General features: G+C 46.8%; 1 protein-coding gene across 1 annotated transcript in view; it reads left to right on the top strand.

The window, feature by feature from the left end:
• The first annotated feature begins 346 nt into the window (after window positions 1-346).
• Window positions 347-20,931, top strand: part of LOC144721203 (cadherin-related family member 3-like) — a 48,452-nt gene continuing 27,867 nt past the window's right edge. The window contains exons 1-7 of the mRNA XM_078598632.1: window positions 347-537; window positions 3,078-3,298; window positions 9,659-9,827; window positions 11,026-11,111; window positions 11,266-11,357; window positions 13,440-13,544; window positions 14,119-14,264. Coding sequence (XP_078454758.1) covers window positions 456-537; window positions 3,078-3,298; window positions 9,659-9,827; window positions 11,026-11,111; window positions 11,266-11,357; window positions 13,440-13,544; window positions 14,119-14,264 — 901 coding nt within the window. The 5' untranslated portion in view covers window positions 347-455. The remainder of the gene's footprint in view (window positions 538-3,077; window positions 3,299-9,658; window positions 9,828-11,025; window positions 11,112-11,265; window positions 11,358-13,439; window positions 13,545-14,118; window positions 14,265-20,931) is intronic.

The raw sequence follows: 20,931 nt of genomic DNA, 5'->3' as shown, positions 1-20,931 counted from the left end.
CACGTTCATTGTCTCGGGTCCAAGCGACAGCACCGTGGGATGTGATGGGCAGTTCAATGAAGCCGTCTTACGACTTCAGGTGTGTGGGGGGCCACGACTCTGCGGCTCGGTTAGGAGTCGCTCCATGGGCAACCGTTTAACAGCCATGCCGCCCAAACAAACATGCAAAGGGGGCCATCTCCAGGTAACCACCATGGCCAGTGATTGCACCGCGGGGGCTCCGTTGCGAATTACCGTTGCACAACACACAACACACACGGTGGTGGGGACGTCGCACAGAAAGACCGTGGGGGGTGGGTGGGTTGGTAGGTCGGCGGGGTAAACGGTAATGCCAACTCGTCACTCATCCTGCGCTTCGCAACTTAAAGTGATGTCACCACCGGCTGTGTTTTTTTTCTGAATAAACCGGCCAGAATTTCCTTTGCCTGGCCGCAGTTGCGAATTAGCGAGCGGCGATGATGGAGCGGAGGAAGAAGGGACCCACTTCTTGTGACTTGTTGAAGATTCTTATTTTCACTGTCATTGGGTTTGCCAAAGGTAGGCTGGCGACTGGTGTTGAGCGTTCAATGTTTTGTGTACGTCATTTTAAGGACGGTTTCATATTTTAACTGGTGAAGTTTGCTAAAACGAATTAGTCTGTTGTTAAGGAAATGGAACAGCAACATACTCTACTTACATAATATATTCCAGTGCAGTGCCTATTACAATGTGCTGTACTGTGCTGGTGTTGAGGATACTGTTATTTTAATATCATATTCTAATTATACATGATGGTGACGTAACACATGATTTGTTGAAATGATAATTGTCAATTGGCTAAATGTATACAAACTCTAGTACTGGATTACAGAATGGTAATAATAAGAATTAGAGTGGACATATGGAGCTTTCAGCTACGTGGTTTATAAAACATTCTAAATAGCGGAATGTCTATGACAGTACGATAGATGTTTAATTTCTACGTCATCATCAACAAAGACAAACACTGCCAAAATGGTAAAATTGTAAAATGTCCAAACGTAATATCGTAAATATATACACACTTGTGGAAACTCATCAGAAAAGTCTCCAAATGTATCAAAATCTTTCCATACTGTTGGGAGCGGTAATCACATTGGCCGGCTGCTGTCATCATGATAATAGAAAACGTGTCAGTGTTCGTGGGGCCGGAGTTGCAAAGCTTGGCCACGTGGCTGGATGGGGCAATATTCAAGATACATTTTTCCCGTTTGGTGGAAATGTCGGTTTCTGTTGATTGCCGTCGATGTTTTGAAAGTGTTCTGAGGGATACTTTTAATCTGCCTTTCTTAATGTTCACAACCACAATGTTCATTACCACAATGTAGGTCATTAATGCTGTAATTTTTATTTAATAGATGTTTTAAAATGTCAGTCATTTGGCTCAGTGGTAGATTGACCGGCTCGTAATCTGAAAGTTGCGAGTTCAAATGTTGTTTGGGGCCTTGACTCAGCCCATCATCTCTCTGGGGTTGATCAAATTTGTCCCGTTTTGTGGGGATGTCCACAGTGGTTTTCCTATGGATTGACTCACCCCTGCCATTGTAATGAGGAATTTCCACCACTGGCTCAGGGTAGAAAACAGGAGATAAACACTGCCTCAATTTTAGTTTCAGTAGGAAATCACTTTGATGGTTTGTTTGTATTTGCATATTAGTTTTTCACAATACACACGATAAAATATGTGACAAAGTTGTAATATGTTATCTTTAATAGTTATCATATCGAGTTATCTTAGTGTTTCTTGAAAAGAAGAAGTAATATTATTTATAACCCGCCTGAATTCATCATCTCTTTTCATTAGTTTCCTATTCCATTGTTGACGTGACCTCATGATTAGGTTTTAACCCATGATTAAGCACACAGAGCATAACGACCTACCCTTGGTTGCATCCTGTATCGATTTGAGCACAAATAAGCTTCTAATATCTTACAGGTGAATCATAACCAAGGGTCAATTTCATGACCCCATTTAAACATTTCCATGAACATGGACATGTTTTTCCTTGCTTCTGCCTCGCAACTCTAGTCCTCCGCCCATTCACAACTTTGGAAGCGCTTATAAGCAGTTACATTTCGTCTGATGAAGACCACTTGTGTTGTGATCGAAACGTCTTGGGCTTTTTTCCTTTTTTTTTCTATCTACGTGACTTTACCGAAAGAACCGAAGAATATTTCCATGAACACATTCATGCCTCTTCTCTATGGAAATGGGTGTTCATTACCTGCTTAGGTACGGGCTCTTTCCTGACGCCAGGATTCCATTGAAGCCAATGGGCACCACTGATGATGACTCTCATGATGGCAGTGTAAAAAAATACATTGCATATACCTTTAGTATGTACTATTTTATGAGTATAGTTTTACGATACCCTGTATTGTTAACTGAGCAATATAAAGTGTTTCTGGACTGTACAATGATTGCCGTTACTTACGAGGGTAGGTTTTTGATTATTTTAAATGGCTAATAGTAGTTTTTTTTGTTATCAGCTGTTGAAAAACAGAGATTCTTGAGAAGAAACATTACATTTACGGATTATTTTGATCTAAATGTTACAGCACGAGTTTTTTTTTATATATATATATAAAAAAAGCTTGATCATAGTTTTGGGCATCAAAATACTGCAGTCCAAAATTCCAGTGTGCATAAAAAAAACATTTAACGTATTGTACACAATCAGAGATTTAAAAGCAGAACTTGTAAAATTAATAATTTTCAAAATAATATCAATACATGGTAATTAAGTGAATGAAAATGGGATACCCAAGACAGTGGTTGATTTAGTTTCTTCTGAACTAGGCCCAGCAAGAGACAAAAATGTAGTAAAATTAATAAATGGGGTAACATAAAAGGTAAAACGACAGTTTGCAGCAGTGAGCCAGAACCAATGTGATTAGTTGACAACATCAACAACATTTTAAGAGACGGCACTGTCAGTCTAAGTGTTGCCCATCCTGCCACTGCTGTAACAATGTCATGTGTAATGATTAATCGTGTTCATTGGAGTCTTCTCCTGTGAATGTCTGCTAATGCTCTCTTTTCCTGTACACACACACAGAGGGAGACGGCATACTTACCTTTGGGTCGAGTTTGCCAAAGATTGTTACTCTGCAAGAGAATGCCGCACCGTTGGCCACTGTATATACTTTCACAGTTAGATCAACAAACAGACTCTCGATTGCGGGTCCTATCTTCTTTAACCCTAATCCCGCCAGCCATCCGTTTGAAATAATTCCCAGAGGCTCAATAACCCCCGCTCCCTTTTCCTACACATACGAGGTAAGACATTCTAATTGTTTTTAATCGTCTGCCAGTTTGTACATTTTGTCTTTAAGGATGCAAGCATCATAGAAACGATTTAGAGAAAATGCGTGTTGTGCACATTTCAGACTATATTTACACATCATAAATGTGTGTTGTGCGATACTGCATTGGCAGAGGTACACAGCCAAAGCGCAAATAACAGAAGCTCCACACATTTGTCAATAACGCTGCCCGAGAAGGAAAATAATATGGAAATAAGTGACGTTTTGAACAAAGGAAGGATAAATTGTATGTATGCAGCGGTTGCATGCATATTGCCTATAACCACATCACCCTAAATCAGCGACTGGCAGATTGCAGTCCCCGGACCACCGGCGGCCCACGGCGCTCCTCCAGGTGGCCCGCGGGGCTGTGATGCAAATGCAGGAAATGTTGACAATTTAGATACTTTTGTTTCGAACAGTAGTTAATATTCCACTTGTGATATTTAACATTTAAAATGAAGTAAGGTAAACTACCCTGACTAAACTACCCGAACCCCCTCTAAAAAAGTATAACTGCGTTTAAAAATAAATTATTATTATGTTTCGGTAATATGAATCGTGTTTGATTTGGAGCTTTCGTAACTGCAGGAATTATTCTTTGGTTCTTTCAGTAAAGTCACGTAGAAAGAAAAATAAATTAAATAATAGCATACGACGTTTTGATTGCAACACAAGCAATCATCACCAGGTAAAAATGAAATAGAAAACAAACCTAGTAAACTTAGAAATATAATGCAATACAACACAGAGAGTCGGCTAACATAAGAGTCAACACCCTACCACGTTGATTACGTTCTTCCAAAGATTGCTAAATTTGATAGAAAGACAAAACACAGACACGGAGACATAGACAGACACATACGCAAAGAGAGAAAACACAGAGACACACAAAGAGAGACACACACATAGGCACACAGAGAAACAACGCCTCTGTGTCGAGGCCTGAAATAGAGAGAGAGGGGGGCAGAGAGAGAGGGGGGATAGAGAAATTAGCATGCCAATGAGAGATTTGGAGCTTTCGTGACTGCAGGAAATACTACAACACGAGGACACACAGAAAGAGAGAAAACACACTTAATCAAAGAAACTTAGCAAAATTTGGAAAGTAATGCAATGCAACACAGAGAGTCAGTCAACACAATTACCACATAGCCTGGTTGATTACGTTCATCCAAAGATTGCTAAATTAGAAGTTAAGTGTGACATTTTGAGAGAGAGACAAGACACAGACACGGAGACACAAAGACAGACACACATGCAAAGAGAGAGAAAGAGAAAACAAACTGCAGGAAATACTAGAGAGACAACAGCGACACAGAGAGAGAAAGAAAACACACTTAATAAAAACAAACTCAGTAAAATTTGGAAATGCAATGCAACACAGAGAGTCGGTCAACACACAATTAATGCATCGCCTGGTTGATTACGTTCTTCCAAAGATTGCTAAATTAGAAGTTAATTGTGACATTTGAGAGAGAGAGAGACAAAACACAGACACGGAGACACAAAGACAGACACACAAACAACCCCCTACATCCTCGCGGTGCCGGACGGGCAACACTGTCGTGGACAGTGCTGTGGGGGGGAGGGCCAATTCCGATTGGCCTTTCCCCTCATGGCATCTGTGACCACCACGGTGGCTAAATGGGGGCTCTGGATGGGTGCGAGGGGCTGGTAACCCCTCCACCTTCAATAAATTACCACTAAACCACGACTAAAATATCTAACTAATAAGCTTGTGCCGGAGGCCCCGGGGGGCCAGGCGTCTATGACGTCTCCTGACCAAACCCCATCTGGCAGATACAGGAGATTGAATCTTCACCCTCAGGGCTCCTCCAGAAACAACAACAAGCCACTACGGATGGCCATGTGAAATGTTCGAATGCTCACTGCGGAGGAGAGGCTGCCACTCCTCTGTCGGGAGCTGGACCGGTACCGCCTGGATCTCCGTGGCATTCAGGAGGTCCGGTGGACCGGCTCTGGCTCCTGTCACCATGAGGGGTGGACAGTCCTTCTGAACAAAAGAATGAAGGGGGCGTGGGAGCGTGGCGGTGAGGTGTGGGAAGCTGTAAGCCCCATGCTACTTTGGGCTCGCCTTCCCATCAACCGGAGGCGAGGAGTGGTGGTCGTGATTACTTATGCCCCCACCAAAGACAAACATCCGTGGAGGGATGCAGGCAAGGCCGTTGAGTCAGATGCCTTCTATGACCTCCTGTCACAGGTGCTGGCTAAAGTGGCCCCTTGGGATAGAGTCATCTTGTAGGGTAACTTCAATGCTCGAGTTGGTCATGATGCTGGTACCTGGTCTGGAGTGATTGGAAGGCATGGGCCAGATCAGCTCAATAATAACGGTAGGAGGCTGCTAGATTTTGTGCAGCCCATGGGCTTGTAATTACCAACACGCTGTTCTGGTATCGGCACATCCACACAACATCATGGATGCATGCCGGGTCCAAGCAAGAACATCTGCTGGACTACATAGTGACGGATCAGCGGATGCGAGCCCATGTCCTTGACACCAAGACCTACCGTGGAGCTGATCTGCCCTCTGACCATCGACTAGTCATCTGTAAGATGCGCCTGGCATTCTTCCACTCCGGTGGTGGGTGTACACCCAAGACCCCATTCCAACCTAAGGTGGCCTGGTCTCAGCTGATGAAAGTTGCGAGCAAGAATTGAATCATCGTTTGCGGCTGGGGTTGGCATCGTCCCCCACTCCTCCTGATGTCGAGGGTAAATGGGCGAGGTTTAGGACTGTGACTCATGCAGCTGCAATGGCTGCTTTGGGTATGCGGTCCAGACCTCCCCGGAGACCGTGGTTGACAGAGGAGGTGTTCAGGATGGTTGAGAAAAAGCGACAGTCCCACTCTAATCGTCTACATCATCCCACGTCAGAGAATGAGGAGGCTTACCGCAGCCTTCGCTCGGAGGTTCGGAGAGCCGTGAGGCGCTGCAAGGATGGGTGGTGGTCGCGGGTTGCTGAGGAGATGGAGTCTGCCTCAGTGGCCCACGATCACAAATCTTTATTTAACTCCATCAAAAAAGTAACATGCAGCGCCACACCTATTACCATCAATAGGGGAAAAAACGGTGATCCAATCTCCGACTCCCAGGAACAGGTTTGCAGATTTGTTGAGCATTTCTGTGAGGTCCTGGGGGAGGGGAAATCCCTCAGCCAGGAAAACATCGTGGCACAAAGTGGGGATGACCCTGCTGAGGCTGCGGTGCCTCAAATATTGGAAGAAGTCACCCCCTGTGAGTGGCTGGCTGAGGTGCCATCTGTTGAGGAAGTACTGAAGGCGATCTAGAGTCTGAGACCAGGAAAGGCACCGGGAGGAGATGATCTCCCAAGCGAAATGCTGAGGGAGGGTGGCGTTTGTGCACAGACTGCCCTACATGACATCATAACAACAGTCTGGACCACTGGACGGGTTCCGCAGGATTAGAAGGATGCCCTGGGGGTACCCCTCTTTAAGAAGAGGGACCGCACAGACTGTAATAACTACAGGGGCATCTCACTCCTCAGTGTGTCGGGAAAGGTCCTGGCAAGGATTATTCAATATCGCCTTGCTAGTCACGCTGAGGAGAGGCTTGCGGAGCCCCAATGCGGTTTCAGGAAAGGGCGGTCTTGCACAGATGCCAAATTTACTGTCTGTCTGCTACAGCAGAGGTGTAGGGAATTCCAACAAGACCTACACCTCTGCTTTATTGACCTGGTCAAGGCCTATGATACCATCAATAGGCCTGGGCTCTTGGTTGTTCTTCGTGCTTTCGGAGTCCCTGACCCTCTGCTCATAATCATTAAGGACCTTCATAAAGGTGAGCGGGCCCGGGTAAAACTATGTGGCCAGGAGTCAGAGCCATTCCCTGTACACCTTGGGATGCGACAGGGATGTTCTCTGGCTCCCAAAATTATTTAACATCTATTTTGACCACGTAGTTCGTGAAGCCTTCAATAGCTGTACTGGGGGAATTTCCATTTGGTACAGATATAATGGGAGGCTGATCAATGCCCGGGTGCGGTCAAGGGATGGCTCCCTATTGGTCAACCACGTTATGTATTCCGATGATTTGGTAATTGCTGTTCATTCAGAGGAGGAGTTAGAGATGCTTCTGCTGAAACTTGAGTGTGCCACTAAGAGGTGGGGCCTTACCATCAGCCCCACCAAAACTAAGCACCTGCCTGGGTATTTTGTACCATCGGACACTCCACCCCCACAACTCCGAATCGGTGATGGGGCACTTGTAGAGAGGGTGGAGAGTTTCCAATACCTGGGCAGTGTGCTCATGACTGGCTCCGGTTTGGCAGTTGAGATCTCACTCCGAATCAGTCGAGTGGCAATATCTTTTCATCGGTTGCATAACGCTGTGTGGAAGCTACCTGGTCTGTCGCTCCACACGAAGCTTCAGGTCTTCTCGGCCACAGTCATTCCCTCCCTGCTCTACGCTTGCGAAACGTGGACCCCCCTAATGGAGCATCTTCGCCGGTTAGAAACATTTAGGATGGCCTGCCTACGATCCATCCTGGGTTTAACCAGGCTGGATTGTGTGAGGAGCTCACAAATCCTTGAAAGATCTAGGCAAAGTCCCATCGGTGAGCTCCTCCGGCAGGCAAGGCTGTGTTGGCTGGGTCATGTAGCCCGCATGCCCAGACACCGCATGCCTAAACAGCTTTTTTTCGGCTGGATCAAGGGGGCTGAACGGGCACAGCACGGGCTAGAGAAGAGATGGAGTGATGTGCTACAGGAGGACGTGTAGCTGAGTGGACTTGCCGATGACTGGTACCCGCGGTGTCAAGATCGGCCTCAGTGGAGGAGGATCGTGAAGGACGCTACTGGGCAGTTGGAGGCAGTCGCCCTCCAACAACAACGGAGGGCGGAGGAGCAACGCTCACAACAATGATTGGAGCGCCGGGTGGCTAAAGCACAGCAAGTTGGCACAATAGGGGGCACAGGTGCTGCATCAGCCGGTCATCTCAGTCATCTCAGTCAGTCGACCCGTGGCACCTGGGTCTGCCCCATGACCTCCTGCCAGGGGGCGTTCGACACTTCACGTGGCCTCAAGGTGCACATGGCCTTGCACAAGCGTCGTGGTGACGTCACCGCCACTTAGTGGCAAATGGCGGTTGCTGTTGTTGTGTCTCCGTGTCTGTGTCTTGTCTCTCCCTCAAAATTTCACACTTAACTTCTAATTTAGCAATCTTTGGGTGAACGTAATCAACCAGGCTATGCGTTAATTGTGTGTTGACCGACTCTCTATGTTGCATTGCATTACTTTCCAAATTTTGCTAAGTTTCTTTGATTAAGTGTGTTTTCTCTCTCTGTGTTCTCGTGTTGTAGTATTTCCTGCAGTTACGAAAGCTCCAAATCTCTCATTGACATGCTAATTTCTCTACCCCCCCCCTCTCTCTGCCCCCCTCTCTCTCTATTTAAGACCTCGACACAGAGGCGTTGTTTCTCTGTGTGCCTATGTGTCTCTCTCTCTCTCTGTGTCTCTGTAATCTCTCTCTGCTTATGTGTCTGTCTATGTGTCTCCGTGTCTGTGTTTTGTCCCTCTCAAATTTAGCAATCATTGGAAGAACGTAATCAACCAGTAGGGTGTTGACTTTTATGTTAGCCGACTCTCTGTGTTGTATTGCATTATATTTCTAAGTATACTAGGTTTGTTTTCTCTTTCATTTGTAGCTGATGATGATTGCTTGTGTTGCAATCGAAACGTCGTATGCTGTCATTTAATTTATTTTTCTCTCTACGTGACTTCACCGAAAGAAACAAAGAATGAATCATGTTGTATGAGTGGCATTTAAAAGGGGAAAGTGAATGTCTTTTGTCACCAGGGGTGGGGGCTGGCTGGGTGGTCCGCGGAAATGGTTGCATCGGCTGAGTGGTCCGTGGGGCACACGAGTTTGAAAAACACTGCTTAAAATGTATCTGATCTAATTGAATCTTGGAAGCTGCGCAGGGTTTAGCATGGTCAGTGCGAGGATGGGTGACTAACAGAGCATGTGGCTGTGAGGCGCCTAGAAGATGGCACTAAGCATCACTTCTTGAAATGTTTGGGGGGGGGGGGTCTGGGTTATCCAGTTTCTTCCCACGTACCAAATAAACATTAATGGAATTTTTCAAACTTTCCAAAGAGGGACCCTCCTAAATAAAGAGTCTTGATACCAAGTGAGACTTTTACAGGTAAATAAAACACATTACCCCAAGTTTTACCTTCAATGCCTACGATGCTGCTGATAAACACTGACCACTTAGCTATAGAAATGAATATTCAGCGTAAGTGAAATTCTAATTATAAAAGTATTTTCTCTGTGTTTGGGTGAGTGCAGGTGGCCGTGTCGTCCAACAGCCCTGTGCTGGACTATGAGAGTCCAAGCTTTTACACACTGCCCATTTACGTGACCGACATCAATGGAATTTCTGTGATGGATGTTCTCACCGTCAACATTACGGACGTAAATGAGGCCCCAGAGTTTCTGGATTCTCTTGGATTGCAAAGTAAGTGATGGCATCCGCACTCGTCACAGTATAATGCAAACACAGGAGTGCATTTCTGTGGCGGATATTTGAACGTATTGCACTTGACGGAAATGAGGACGGTGGAATCAAAAGATTTCGACTCATGTCACACGTTCAAATGGGAAAGCAGCTGCTGAATATAAGTGCAACTTCTAATGGAGAGTCTATAGCTCACTCAAGGGCAAGAGCGACGTCGTCGGACTGTTTGATGAGGACCGGTGTGTTGTTATGCTGCACCGGTCTACCGCCAATACGTCCATTTACTTAATTTTAAAAAATCTCGTGATTTATGTTTAGATCGGAGTTAAGTAAAGGTATTGATACAATAATAATGTTTTTTTATCAATAAAAAACAATTTCAACACTTTTTCAAGAGGCTCCCGTTTGAGACGTTACCCAATTGCTCACGGTGCATTGGTCAAGCAAACCCATTGGCAGACTCGACAATCCCAGCAACTTAAGCTCTCGGATAAAACCCTTTTACCACATGTACCCATAATCACAACAAAGGGCATTTTATTTAAAAAATTGCGTAATTAATATACTTTTCTTGTAAAATATTGTGCAAGGCAAGTTACAGTTCGTTTTAAAAATCGGTACGCAATAACCGTGCTTTAAAAATCGCCAAACCTTCTGCTTAAATCAACGGCCTTGGAGTACCAATAGAAATCCCATGCATAAAAAGAATGGCACTCAAACATGTATGAAATCTAACTAAGATTGATGGGTTCGCAGCACCACATTGCTGCATCCCTCTCCCTCGCCCACCTCCACCGCCCTGTGGCACATAGATAGCCTACAAGGGCTACGTGGGAGATCGTGCAGGCACATTGATTAGTGGGGTCTGACAAAGGGCCGTCCTTGTTATGAAATATTGAAATGTATTTGGTGTTGGCCAGGGATTGGCAAACTTGCTGCTCCAGAACCGCATGTGGCTTTTTTAAGGAACTGCTTCGTGACGTTATTTATTAAGAACCACTGTCTTGTATTCACCACGTGCATTGCAGCTCTTGCAATATCGAGGTCTTTTTTGTATAAAATTTGAAAAAAAATGCTCTTCTTGTAATCTTGGTTGCCAACCCCCTTTATGTAGGCTATGTTATGGCTAATAAGAGTATGATCTTGCAGGAAACTGACGTTTGTTTCCAATGTTTGTGTTTCAACACCTCCTGTTTAGCACTGACATTATACGTTCCTGAAAACTCTAACATTTACGTGTTGTACCAAGTGCTGGTGTGGGATCCAGATAGTGATGTATGCACGGTAAGAGCTACCACTACGCCATGTCACCATCCCAGAGGGGTGGTTGCTTCCACATATAATACAGATGTTCTGTATAATTTTCAAAGTCACGTTGTTGTTGATAGTTTTAAAAATGAGTTTTTTTTTTCTGTGTGGGTGTGTTGTTCGCTTTCAGTTTGTTTGTTCACCCAACACAGATTTTAATATTTCTTCTCTTGGAGAACTTACGACGAATAGACCATTTGACTATGAAACTGACTCCATAAGGTAAATCATATGTTCCTCATCTCTTCAATCACTGTTATACGAATAAACATATTAAGTTAATAACCTATTGCAACACATCCACATTTAATCTGTCTTTTTTGCATTTCCACTTTCCTTTGGGGACAAACATCATTGTTTACTGTTTCTTGCAGTTGTCATGCCCTTTGAGATACCCTTTCAAAATGGAAAGCAACTTACAAAACACGTATTGATTACGATATCATCATAGTGACAATTATACTGCAATACTCTATATAAATCTTAGCACTTAACTGTATGTGTGTTGAACTTCTTTCGCACCGTACGTAGCCACACGTACTAATATGAGGTACCAGGAAGGACAACAACTGAAACATGCTGCTTGTAATTATGATTGTCTCAAATAATTATTACCAGCCAGGCTTCTCAAATGTGTTCTCTATTTATTCACTGTACATTGCTTTAATGGCTCCCGAACCCCTCATTACATTTTATATATATATAGATATAACCTAGCAACCCGCACGTCCAATTCCATCCTTCTGGGCAGCCAGCAGGCAGGTAAAACCTTTGTCTAATATAGTAGGATAGTATAACGTGAACCACGAACCCAGCTCAACGCTGTGAGATGCGGGTGACGTCATTATGCAGCTATGCAAGGTGGCATCACCACCGTGGAAGTGCATTTACCCATGGGCCAGGAATCTAGCCAGGCAGGCATGAATCCAGCAAGCAATACTGTACTTTTCTTTTAATACTGTATAGTATCACTCCAGCATTTAAATAGGATATTTAATTTCACATCACTATCAAGACAATCAGTATTTTAATAACACGGTGTTTTTGTTCACTTCACTCAACACCTGAATCACTGCCTTATTATGATTACGCCAGACAAGTGAAATGTGTTTTTTTTACATGATCCAATAATTGTAAGTTCACTGGCGAATCAAATTGGAGGAAATGGTGGCCTGTTGTAACATGCCGTCATGCCAAGTAACTTCTACACAAAACAAACTCACCCAAGTTGTCTTGGCACCATTCTGTTCTGTTTGAGTAGCCCGTGGACATTGCCGGTCCCTCAGTTGCGAGCACTGCAATTTACGCGCGTTGATGGTTTGGACGCCATCCAGCGGCATTGGCACCTAAATATTCATATATTAAGCGGCAACCGTAGCCAAGAAATTGCACACGGGGACCTTGCTTTACAAGAAAAGGATATGGGTTTCATACCTGGCTCAAGAAGCAATATTTTTTTTCAGTAAATAACGTAATTACAGGAATTACCCCATCACACACCTAAATGTGTCCGAATGTGCGCGCAGAATGCCCGATGGAGCACACTGAGCGTTAACCAATCGTAAAAATCCTTTAACATTTCCAGCCCTTTCTCTCCCAACTCAGGCCCCAAATCCTCGGCAAAAACAAACCCCGTTTAGGCAGAATCGCTTCACAACCTGACCCTTCCGCCCCACCTTCTCGTCTCACCTGAACACCTGAACCCCGACACCTCGCTCTCGGTGCGGAGTTGATGTCCACTTCAGATTTTAAAATAAAGAACAATCGAATTACTTCATTTGTTGAAGGTGTGTGCTTATTACGTGAAATCAAATCGCTTGTATTCACTTTTAGACCAGTGCTCCCCAACACTTCTGGACCCGCGGACAGCTCTCAAAAATGTTTGCGCTCCACTGTGTGATAAAAAAAATGGTGTTGAGAAATCACTGGTCCAGATGAAACAATGTTCATTATGAAAATCTCCCTGAGTTGCAGAAACGGCTATCAAACTTGGGAATCGTTTCACGTGACCTTATTTCAGCCAAGCGCAGAGCTGCTGCATGCAAGCTCGTTGTACAATCCATGTCCACATCAGCCCTTCCCTTTAACTGTGCATTTTGAAACAACAGAAAAGACTATAGATTAGACTTAGACTCTAAATACTTTTAGGAATGCCCAAGACGTGTTTCAGCAGCACATTTAGATTTCTCCAAAGGCTGCAGCCTCGACACCATAAATGTAGGTTATGCATTTCTGATTTTGATGTATATTAAAATCAAAGCATGTTAGTTTCATAATCATGCTATGTTTTTTTTTATTACTCAGCTATACACTAAACATTATCGTGTCAGATGGAAGAGGTCTCTCAGTGACTGGAACCGTGCTCATTTTCATAGAGAACATTAATGACAATTCACCCTCCTTCACCAAGTAAGTATCAAACAACATTAAGTTATCGTATAGCCCAATTAATACCAAAGTCTAAGCAGTGATATTATCGCTGGCATGCATCACCGGTGACGAACCATTAATGGAAAATGTATTTATGTTTTCTATAAATTCTGATAATAATGTGCATCGGCGCATGAATAGAATAAAAATTATTACAATATTTGTTTTAACAAAGTGACTCAATTTACTGTTGCGCGCATTATATTCACCCAGAATGCAGCCCACGTCGTCAGATCTCAGACGCTAATTAGGCTCGAGCCTGGATACTGCCTGGGTGACTATACCGTGCGCTGCAGATTGTTGTCGGCTGCAGGGCTACTTGGCAGTCGAGGGCAGTGCAGAAAAAAACAATTGTACTGCTATTCACTGCTCCCACATCCAAGCTTCTCATCTTCATCAACCCGCACTGACCGGCCCGATGAATGTCCGTTGCGGTTAAATAACCCCCAAGACCTGCACGGTGTGGGAGGCCTTCATGTGGCAGTGGACTTACGTGATGTGCCTGTGTAGCGGTTGGAGGGATTTGTTGATTCTCATGGCTTGTTTCTGACAGTGTTGTCGTAGCCCACAACGTGACCATCCAAGAGGAGCTCGCCCTGAGCACGCTCATCACCACACTCTCGGCAACAGATGTCGACAACTTGGGCCTTCTCACCTTCTCCATTGATACAGCCACTGGATACCTAAGTGTGGACGCAGGTGTGCTGCTCACAGCCGTTGCATTCACCTGCGCATGCATTCCACATTACTAATAAAATTGGTGACCATATAAAAATGAATATAATGAATCAATCATGATTTCGTACGTATGTTAACCTTCTTTCGTATTTACATAGCCAACCGTGCTAATTGGAGGTGCGACAATCACATTTATATTGTCGCGATACCGCAAATATATTATTTAAAGATTGTAAATGTAATTCAATTGTTTTAAATGTTATGATTAGAGTTGCTATAGCTGTGGTGGAGCAAAACAATAGCGATGTGCATATATTTTTTATTCTAAGAGATTCTATGCATTTAACAGAAAAATTAATGTAATGCAAAAATAAAATGCAATAATTATGATTTTGTCATCTAAGACCAAACACGGTCATGAATGAAATAAGTAATATTTAAAAAAAAACATTTTTTAAACACACTTTAATGAAATGTACCGTACTAGTAATGGAAAAACTCCACGACTCCAGGAAGTGGCCCCGAAGCTTGCCATAACGTAAGGGGCCGTGGTCAATTATAGCCAACGTGAGTTTACCGTGGACAATTAGAGCCGAGCCGAAACATAACATATAAAAAATATTGTTTAAAAATATGTATATTTTATTTTTACGGATAGCATATAGTATTGTCATCAGTATGACATAAATATACCAAGTTTGCAGTCGATACCACATTGAGAAGTGGGTAAAAATTGAGTTACATAATTTGAGGATACAACAACAGACAGAGTGAGTTAATAAAACACGTTCCTTTGGAGTGGGCAGGTAGGAACTTGGTTGGACAGCGCATTCGTGCACGACAGAAAGCTCGCGGTCACGTGACGCACTTCAACCAATCCGGGAGCGTACATGTTTGGGAGGGGCTATGCACGACAGACAAATAATCCCTGGTGGGCAGTGTGAAACTGTTGTTCCTACCTGTAAAAGCGTGTAAAAACACAGAAATGAAAAGTGTGCAAAGAGCATGAAGTGGTGCATGCTTAGAATTACACTGAGAGACAGCAAGAGGCGCGCGTGAATTAGGGGGACCATCATTTAAATTATTGAGATATTAATAGAATGGCAGCCAAGAAATGAAACGCGTCTGCAAGGAGGTACACAGTAGAGATGGAGCAATGAAATCAGTTAGAGTGCTCGCTGGTATATTAGATTGCGCAATCATGAGAGCCGGCGGTGGCTTGGATAGACCTTTATCCAGCACTGGATTGACAATGGTTGAGGATGATGATGATTTTAAGACAGGTTAAGTATCCATGTAAACAGATGGTAATTAATACCCCATACAGTAGTGAGGGAAAGCTGACGCTTATCTGCATATTCTTCAATTTATAAATCTTGTATTTCACGCTTAAACCTACGATTCTACGATCGTATTGTTATTATTTGCCAATTTATACGACTTTATAATATTTTAATTAAATCTATGCAGAAGTTTTCCACGTAAAACAGCGTGGTTCTAGTTTGTATTGAGTTTTTTTAACAGTTATACTAAAGTCACTCCAAGAAAATATCGAAAACTGTTACCACATACGTAGATTTTATGTAAATAAGACAGGGGATACTCTACTCTTTGGTTATTTGGGTAAAGTCACGTAGGTAGAAATAAAATAAAATAAGACAGGGGATGCCTAGAATCTTCTAATCCAGTCGTGGTGCAATGTGTACACTCACGTGAACAATCTGGGTGCTCATTCCCATCTTCATTTAACCAGGTAAGAACCCATGACTCCTCTCATCCACGTGTATATGGGAGGGCACTATTCGCACATTGTATTTTCCACATTTATCCACAAAAATAACTCCCGTTTTTCGTGCGGACACCCACAATCATACGTGAATAATACAATGAAGCTACCACAACTTCCAGGTAAGACTCCTCTTTATCCACAACATGCCATGGATAATGTATGTGTAGTGGTGATACGCGCTGGGTGTATACGTCGTGTGCCAGCGCGTATGTACGGGTGTGTGTGTGGTGACGCGCGCTGACGGGGAGGAGCAGGCGTCAGTGCGCGGGTGGGGGTAGTGCTGCTGATTGGCTGTGTGCCGGTGACGCGCTGAGAGGGAGTGATCGGGTGGCAGCGCGGTGTGATTGGTCGGGGAGTGGAAACACGCGCTGGGCGGAAACGGATCGTAGAGATAGCGCGTGGTGATTGGGTAACTGAGGAGCGGTGCCGACGTTGAGGTCCGCATCCGCTCCGTCTCCCGGGAAGAAGAGATATATAAGGTGATGCACAGAGGAGTAGGGGGGCAGAAGTGGAACCATCTAAGAATGAAGACGAAGGTGCAGAGATAGAGCCCGGAGAGGAGAGTAAAGGAGAGTAATGGAGAGTAGAGGAGAGTAAGGTATAGGTGTGTAGCCGGAGAGAGAGAACGGTCTACACGAGCTGAGTAATGTATAGTGTGTAGCCAGAGAGAGAGAACGGTCTACACGAGCTGAGTAATGTATAGTGTGTAGCCAGAGAGAGAGAACGGTCTACACGAGCTGAGTAATGTATAGTGTGTAGCCAGAGAGAGAGAAAGGTCTACACGAGCCGAGTATGCATACGGTGTAGCCAGAGAGAGAGAAAGGTCTACACGAGCCGGGTATGCATACGGTGTAGCCAGAGAGAGATGCAAAGTCTACACGAGGCGAGTGGAGAGTGTAGCAGAGGCGCAGAGTCTACACGAGACGAGAGAAGAGTGTAGCCGAGGCGCGGAGTCTACACGAGGCACAGAGAGCCAGCAGCACAGAATCTAAGAGAGTCAAGAGAAGCGTAGGGCGGAGAGAAGAGGTCACGAGTTGTACCGTTGTATGGTGACCGCATTGTGAAGAAGAGAGGCCACGCGTTGTATCGTTACAAGTCAAGATTTAATAAAAGAAGTGTGTTCCCGTCAAGGAGTTTCCTGCCGTCATTTTCCAATACTTCATCTGGCGTCAGAAGTGAAACGGGCTTCCAAGCATGGAGACAAGGAAGACCCGTAGGACCCACGGGATTGACCGCGAGGAAAACCTGGACGACTCGGGGCCGCTGGTGGCGGGGGGTGAGGAGGAGGACTTGCCCACGCTACAGGATCCGTCGACGGCGCCGGCCGAGCGACCGGGGACCGACGCCGGGCTTCGTGAGGCGCACTCCCGACTGGCGGAGCTGCTGCTCGCCGCCGCGTCCATCTTGGCGGAGATCAGCTCGTCGGGAGGAGCGGGGACGGTGGGGGACATTTTACAAGGTCGCCCCGCAGATTCCCGCCAAAACGAATGGGGGATTCCCGCCATTGCGCCTGGGCCTACTTTTGGCGGGAACGACGAGCGCCACGTGGTGGTGGGTTCCCAAGCGCGCGCATCGACGTCATCAGCGCGCGAGGGGGTCCGCCATTTTACGTCTGCTGCTGGAGCCGCCATCTTACACACCGACGGAGAGGCGGAGAGGAACCACGAGGCGGATGACTTCATTTTTCAGCAGCGTCTGCCCACGTTGTCAGCCTTCAAGGCGGAAGGCGGAGACTGGGGCCAATTTCAGCGACGGTTTTTGGCGCATCAAGAGATGTCAGCGTGGTCCGATGCTACGGCGCTGCGGGCGTTGCCCGCCATGCTGGACGACGATGCGCTCGCGGCCTTCAGGGCTGCACGGAAGTCGGACCGCTCCACGCTGAAGGATGCGCTGGGTTTGTTGGCCAGGGTCTACGGACCTCCCTCGGCGTGCCGCCATCATTTCTACGCAAGACGGAAAGCGGCCACGGAGACCGCGCTGGCCTATCGCACGGCGTTGCTGGCTCTTGCTGATGCTGCGTTCCCTCGGATGGACGAGGAGGGCCAAGACGCGATGGTTTTGGAGCAGCTGCTTAAGTTGGCGCAGGACCTGGGGGTCCCTATCAACACAGCTGACGAGATTGATATTTCTTCTTTGAGAGTCGCCACGAGTATTCAAGCGCACGAGGCCCTACAACGGAAACAAGGCGTTGGTTGCAACGCTGCTGTTGTCGCAGCCCCGGGTTCGGTGGTCACCGAACCCCAAGTCGTCAGCCCACGAGAGGAGGCGTTCGCCACGGGACGACCAGGGGACTGGAGGCCGGGGGCCCGGTCGCCTCTGCGATCGGGCCGAAAGTCGGAGCAACCAAGATCTACTCCGACCCTCGTCACGTGCTATAACTGCGGCCTCCGGGGCCACGTGGCGTCCGGGTGCCGCGCTCCGCGGCAGCGCGCCATGGGAGCTCGGCTGGACGACGACCGAGAGCCCAAGTCATCTCTACAATCCCCGGCAAGTCGCGGCACCTCACACGCTCGGCCTGTTTATTCGGCACACATGGGACGCCGCGTTGCGGCGGAGGAGGGCCGGTTAAGGTTCGGGGATTCGGTTCGGCGAGGGGGGTTCGGCCGGGACCAGGGAGACATTGAATGGGCGGAATTGGGGCATAGAATTGTGGCTGCTGCGGCGGGTTCGTCCGTTGTTACGGGATCTATTGATGGGGTTGAGATTAGGGTGTTAGTGGACACGGGGGCATCGGCAACTATTATATCGGACCTCATTTATAATATTCTTCCAGTTCAATGTCGTCCGCTGCTTCCAGTGGATGTGCCATTTTACGCCGCTAATGGGGGATCGTTGGGCATTATCGGTCAGGTTAGGGCGTCCATTTGCATTGGAGATATCAAATTGTCGGGACCCGTTTTCGTTTCGTCTTCTTTGGCAGTTCCGTGTCTTTTGGGCACTGATTTTTTGGCTAAAATGCCTATTAAAATTCTTATCGATCAACGATGCATTGAACTGCCATCGGGTCGCCGGATTTCATTTTTGACGGGCCCTACTGACATTCGGACGGCGTGCGCTACGATACAAGCGGTGGCGACGCAGACCGTGCAAGTGCCCCCGGGTTCACAGATGTTGATTCCCCTCCGGTTGCGGAAACCATGGGTGAGCGAGGCTTCGGGACAAAGTATGCTTTTGGGTCCTTCTAACAAGGCTGTCGGGGGTCTTGATTTATCGGTGGCTCACACTTTGGTGCGGGCTGACAGGGATCCGTTTGTGATGGTTTTGAACGCGGGGTCGCGACCAGCTGTCATTCCGCAGGGCACCGTGCTGGCTCACGCGGCGCGGGTCCCTGTGGATGATGGGTTGGTTGCGCAGGTGGGCTCGAGCCCCGCGCGGAACGTTGAGCCAAGGGAAGACCTTGAGTGGGTCCATTCGCTATGCGCCGCCTCGGACGATTTGTCGGCGGCGCAGTTGGGTGCGCTGCGCGAGTTGCTCATTGAATTCTCTGATGTATTCAGTAAACATAAGTATGACATTGGGTGCACGGATTTGTTGCACCATCACATTGAAACGGGCGATGCGGCGCCGGTCAAGCTAAATCCCTTCCGACTGAGTCCCGTGGAGAAGGAACATGTTCAGTCGGCTGTTAACGAAATGCTAGAAGCCGATATTATTTCGCCCTCCTCTAGCCCGTGGGGAGCGCCTATTGTGCTGGTTAAGAAGCAGGACGGGTCCCTGCGATTCTGCGTTGATTTCCGTCGCCTGAATAAGATCTCTGTGGCTGACGCGTATCCGCTCCCCAGGATGGATGAGTCCCTCGATGCATTGTCTGGTGCGCGATATTTTTCGACTCTTGATTTGTTATCGGGGTTTTGGCAGTTGCCGCTCGACGAAGAGTCGAAACCTAAGACAGCATTTCGGACTCCAGGGGGGCTGTTCCAGTTTAACCGGTTACCCATGGGACTTCACTCCTCTCCAGCGACGTTTCAGCGACTTATGGAGCTGGTTTTGTCGGGCTTGCAGTGGGATACATGCTTGATTTATATGGACGATGTCATTGTTTTCAGTAAAACATTTGAAGAACACCTCCAGCGATTGAGAGGGGTGTTCTTGCGAATGCGATCGGCTAAGTTGAAATTTAAACCGGCCAAATGTCACCTCCTTCGTAGGTCGGTTAGATACTTGGGTCACATTGTCGATTCTTCGGGGATCTCCACCGATCCCGCGAAGACGGATTGTGTCGGTTCGTGGCCGACACCTACGTCCGTTTCCGACGTGCGTAGTTTCATCGGGTTTGCTTCTTATTATCGGCGGTTCGTTGAGCACTTCGCCACTATTGCAAAACCCTTGCACGCTCTAACGGCGAAGGGAGTGAAGTTCAAATGGGGACCGGAGGAGGAGGCCGCGTTTCGCTCCCTCCGGGACGCCTTGGTGGGTGCCCCACCCTTGTGTTATCCCGATTTTGCCAGTCCCTTTTTGCTGGACACGGATGCTAGCAACACGGGCATTGGGGGAGTGCTATCCCAAGTCGTTGGGGGTGTCGAAAGAGTTGTCGCCTACGGTAGTAGGGTGTTGTCTCCGGCGGAGCAGCGCTACTGCGTCACCCGTCGCGAGCTGCTTGCCATTGTCTTTTTTGTGCAGCAGTTTAGGCCATATCTCTATGGTCGTCACTTTACGGTCCGAACGGACCACGCGGCGCTACAGTATTCATTGAGGGTCGCCCAACCCTCGGGCCAGTTGTCGCGTTTTTTGGAAGTCCTCCAGGACTATCAGTTTACGACTACGTACCGTAAGGGGTTGCGACACACAAATGCCGATTGCTTGTCGCGGTTGTTGCCTTGTGATGAATGCGCGTGTTTGTCGGGATCGGCGCGCTGTAAACCGACGCTTGCGGGGGAGATGGGGGCACTGGCTGCGACA

This window comes from Lampetra planeri, chromosome 11, assembly GCF_965212315.1.
Source record: "Lampetra planeri chromosome 11, kcLamPlan1.2.h2, whole genome shotgun sequence".
Taxonomy (NCBI): Eukaryota; Metazoa; Chordata; class Hyperoartia; order Petromyzontiformes; family Petromyzontidae; genus Lampetra; species Lampetra planeri.
This window is presented reverse-complemented; position numbering and strand designations above follow the sequence as displayed.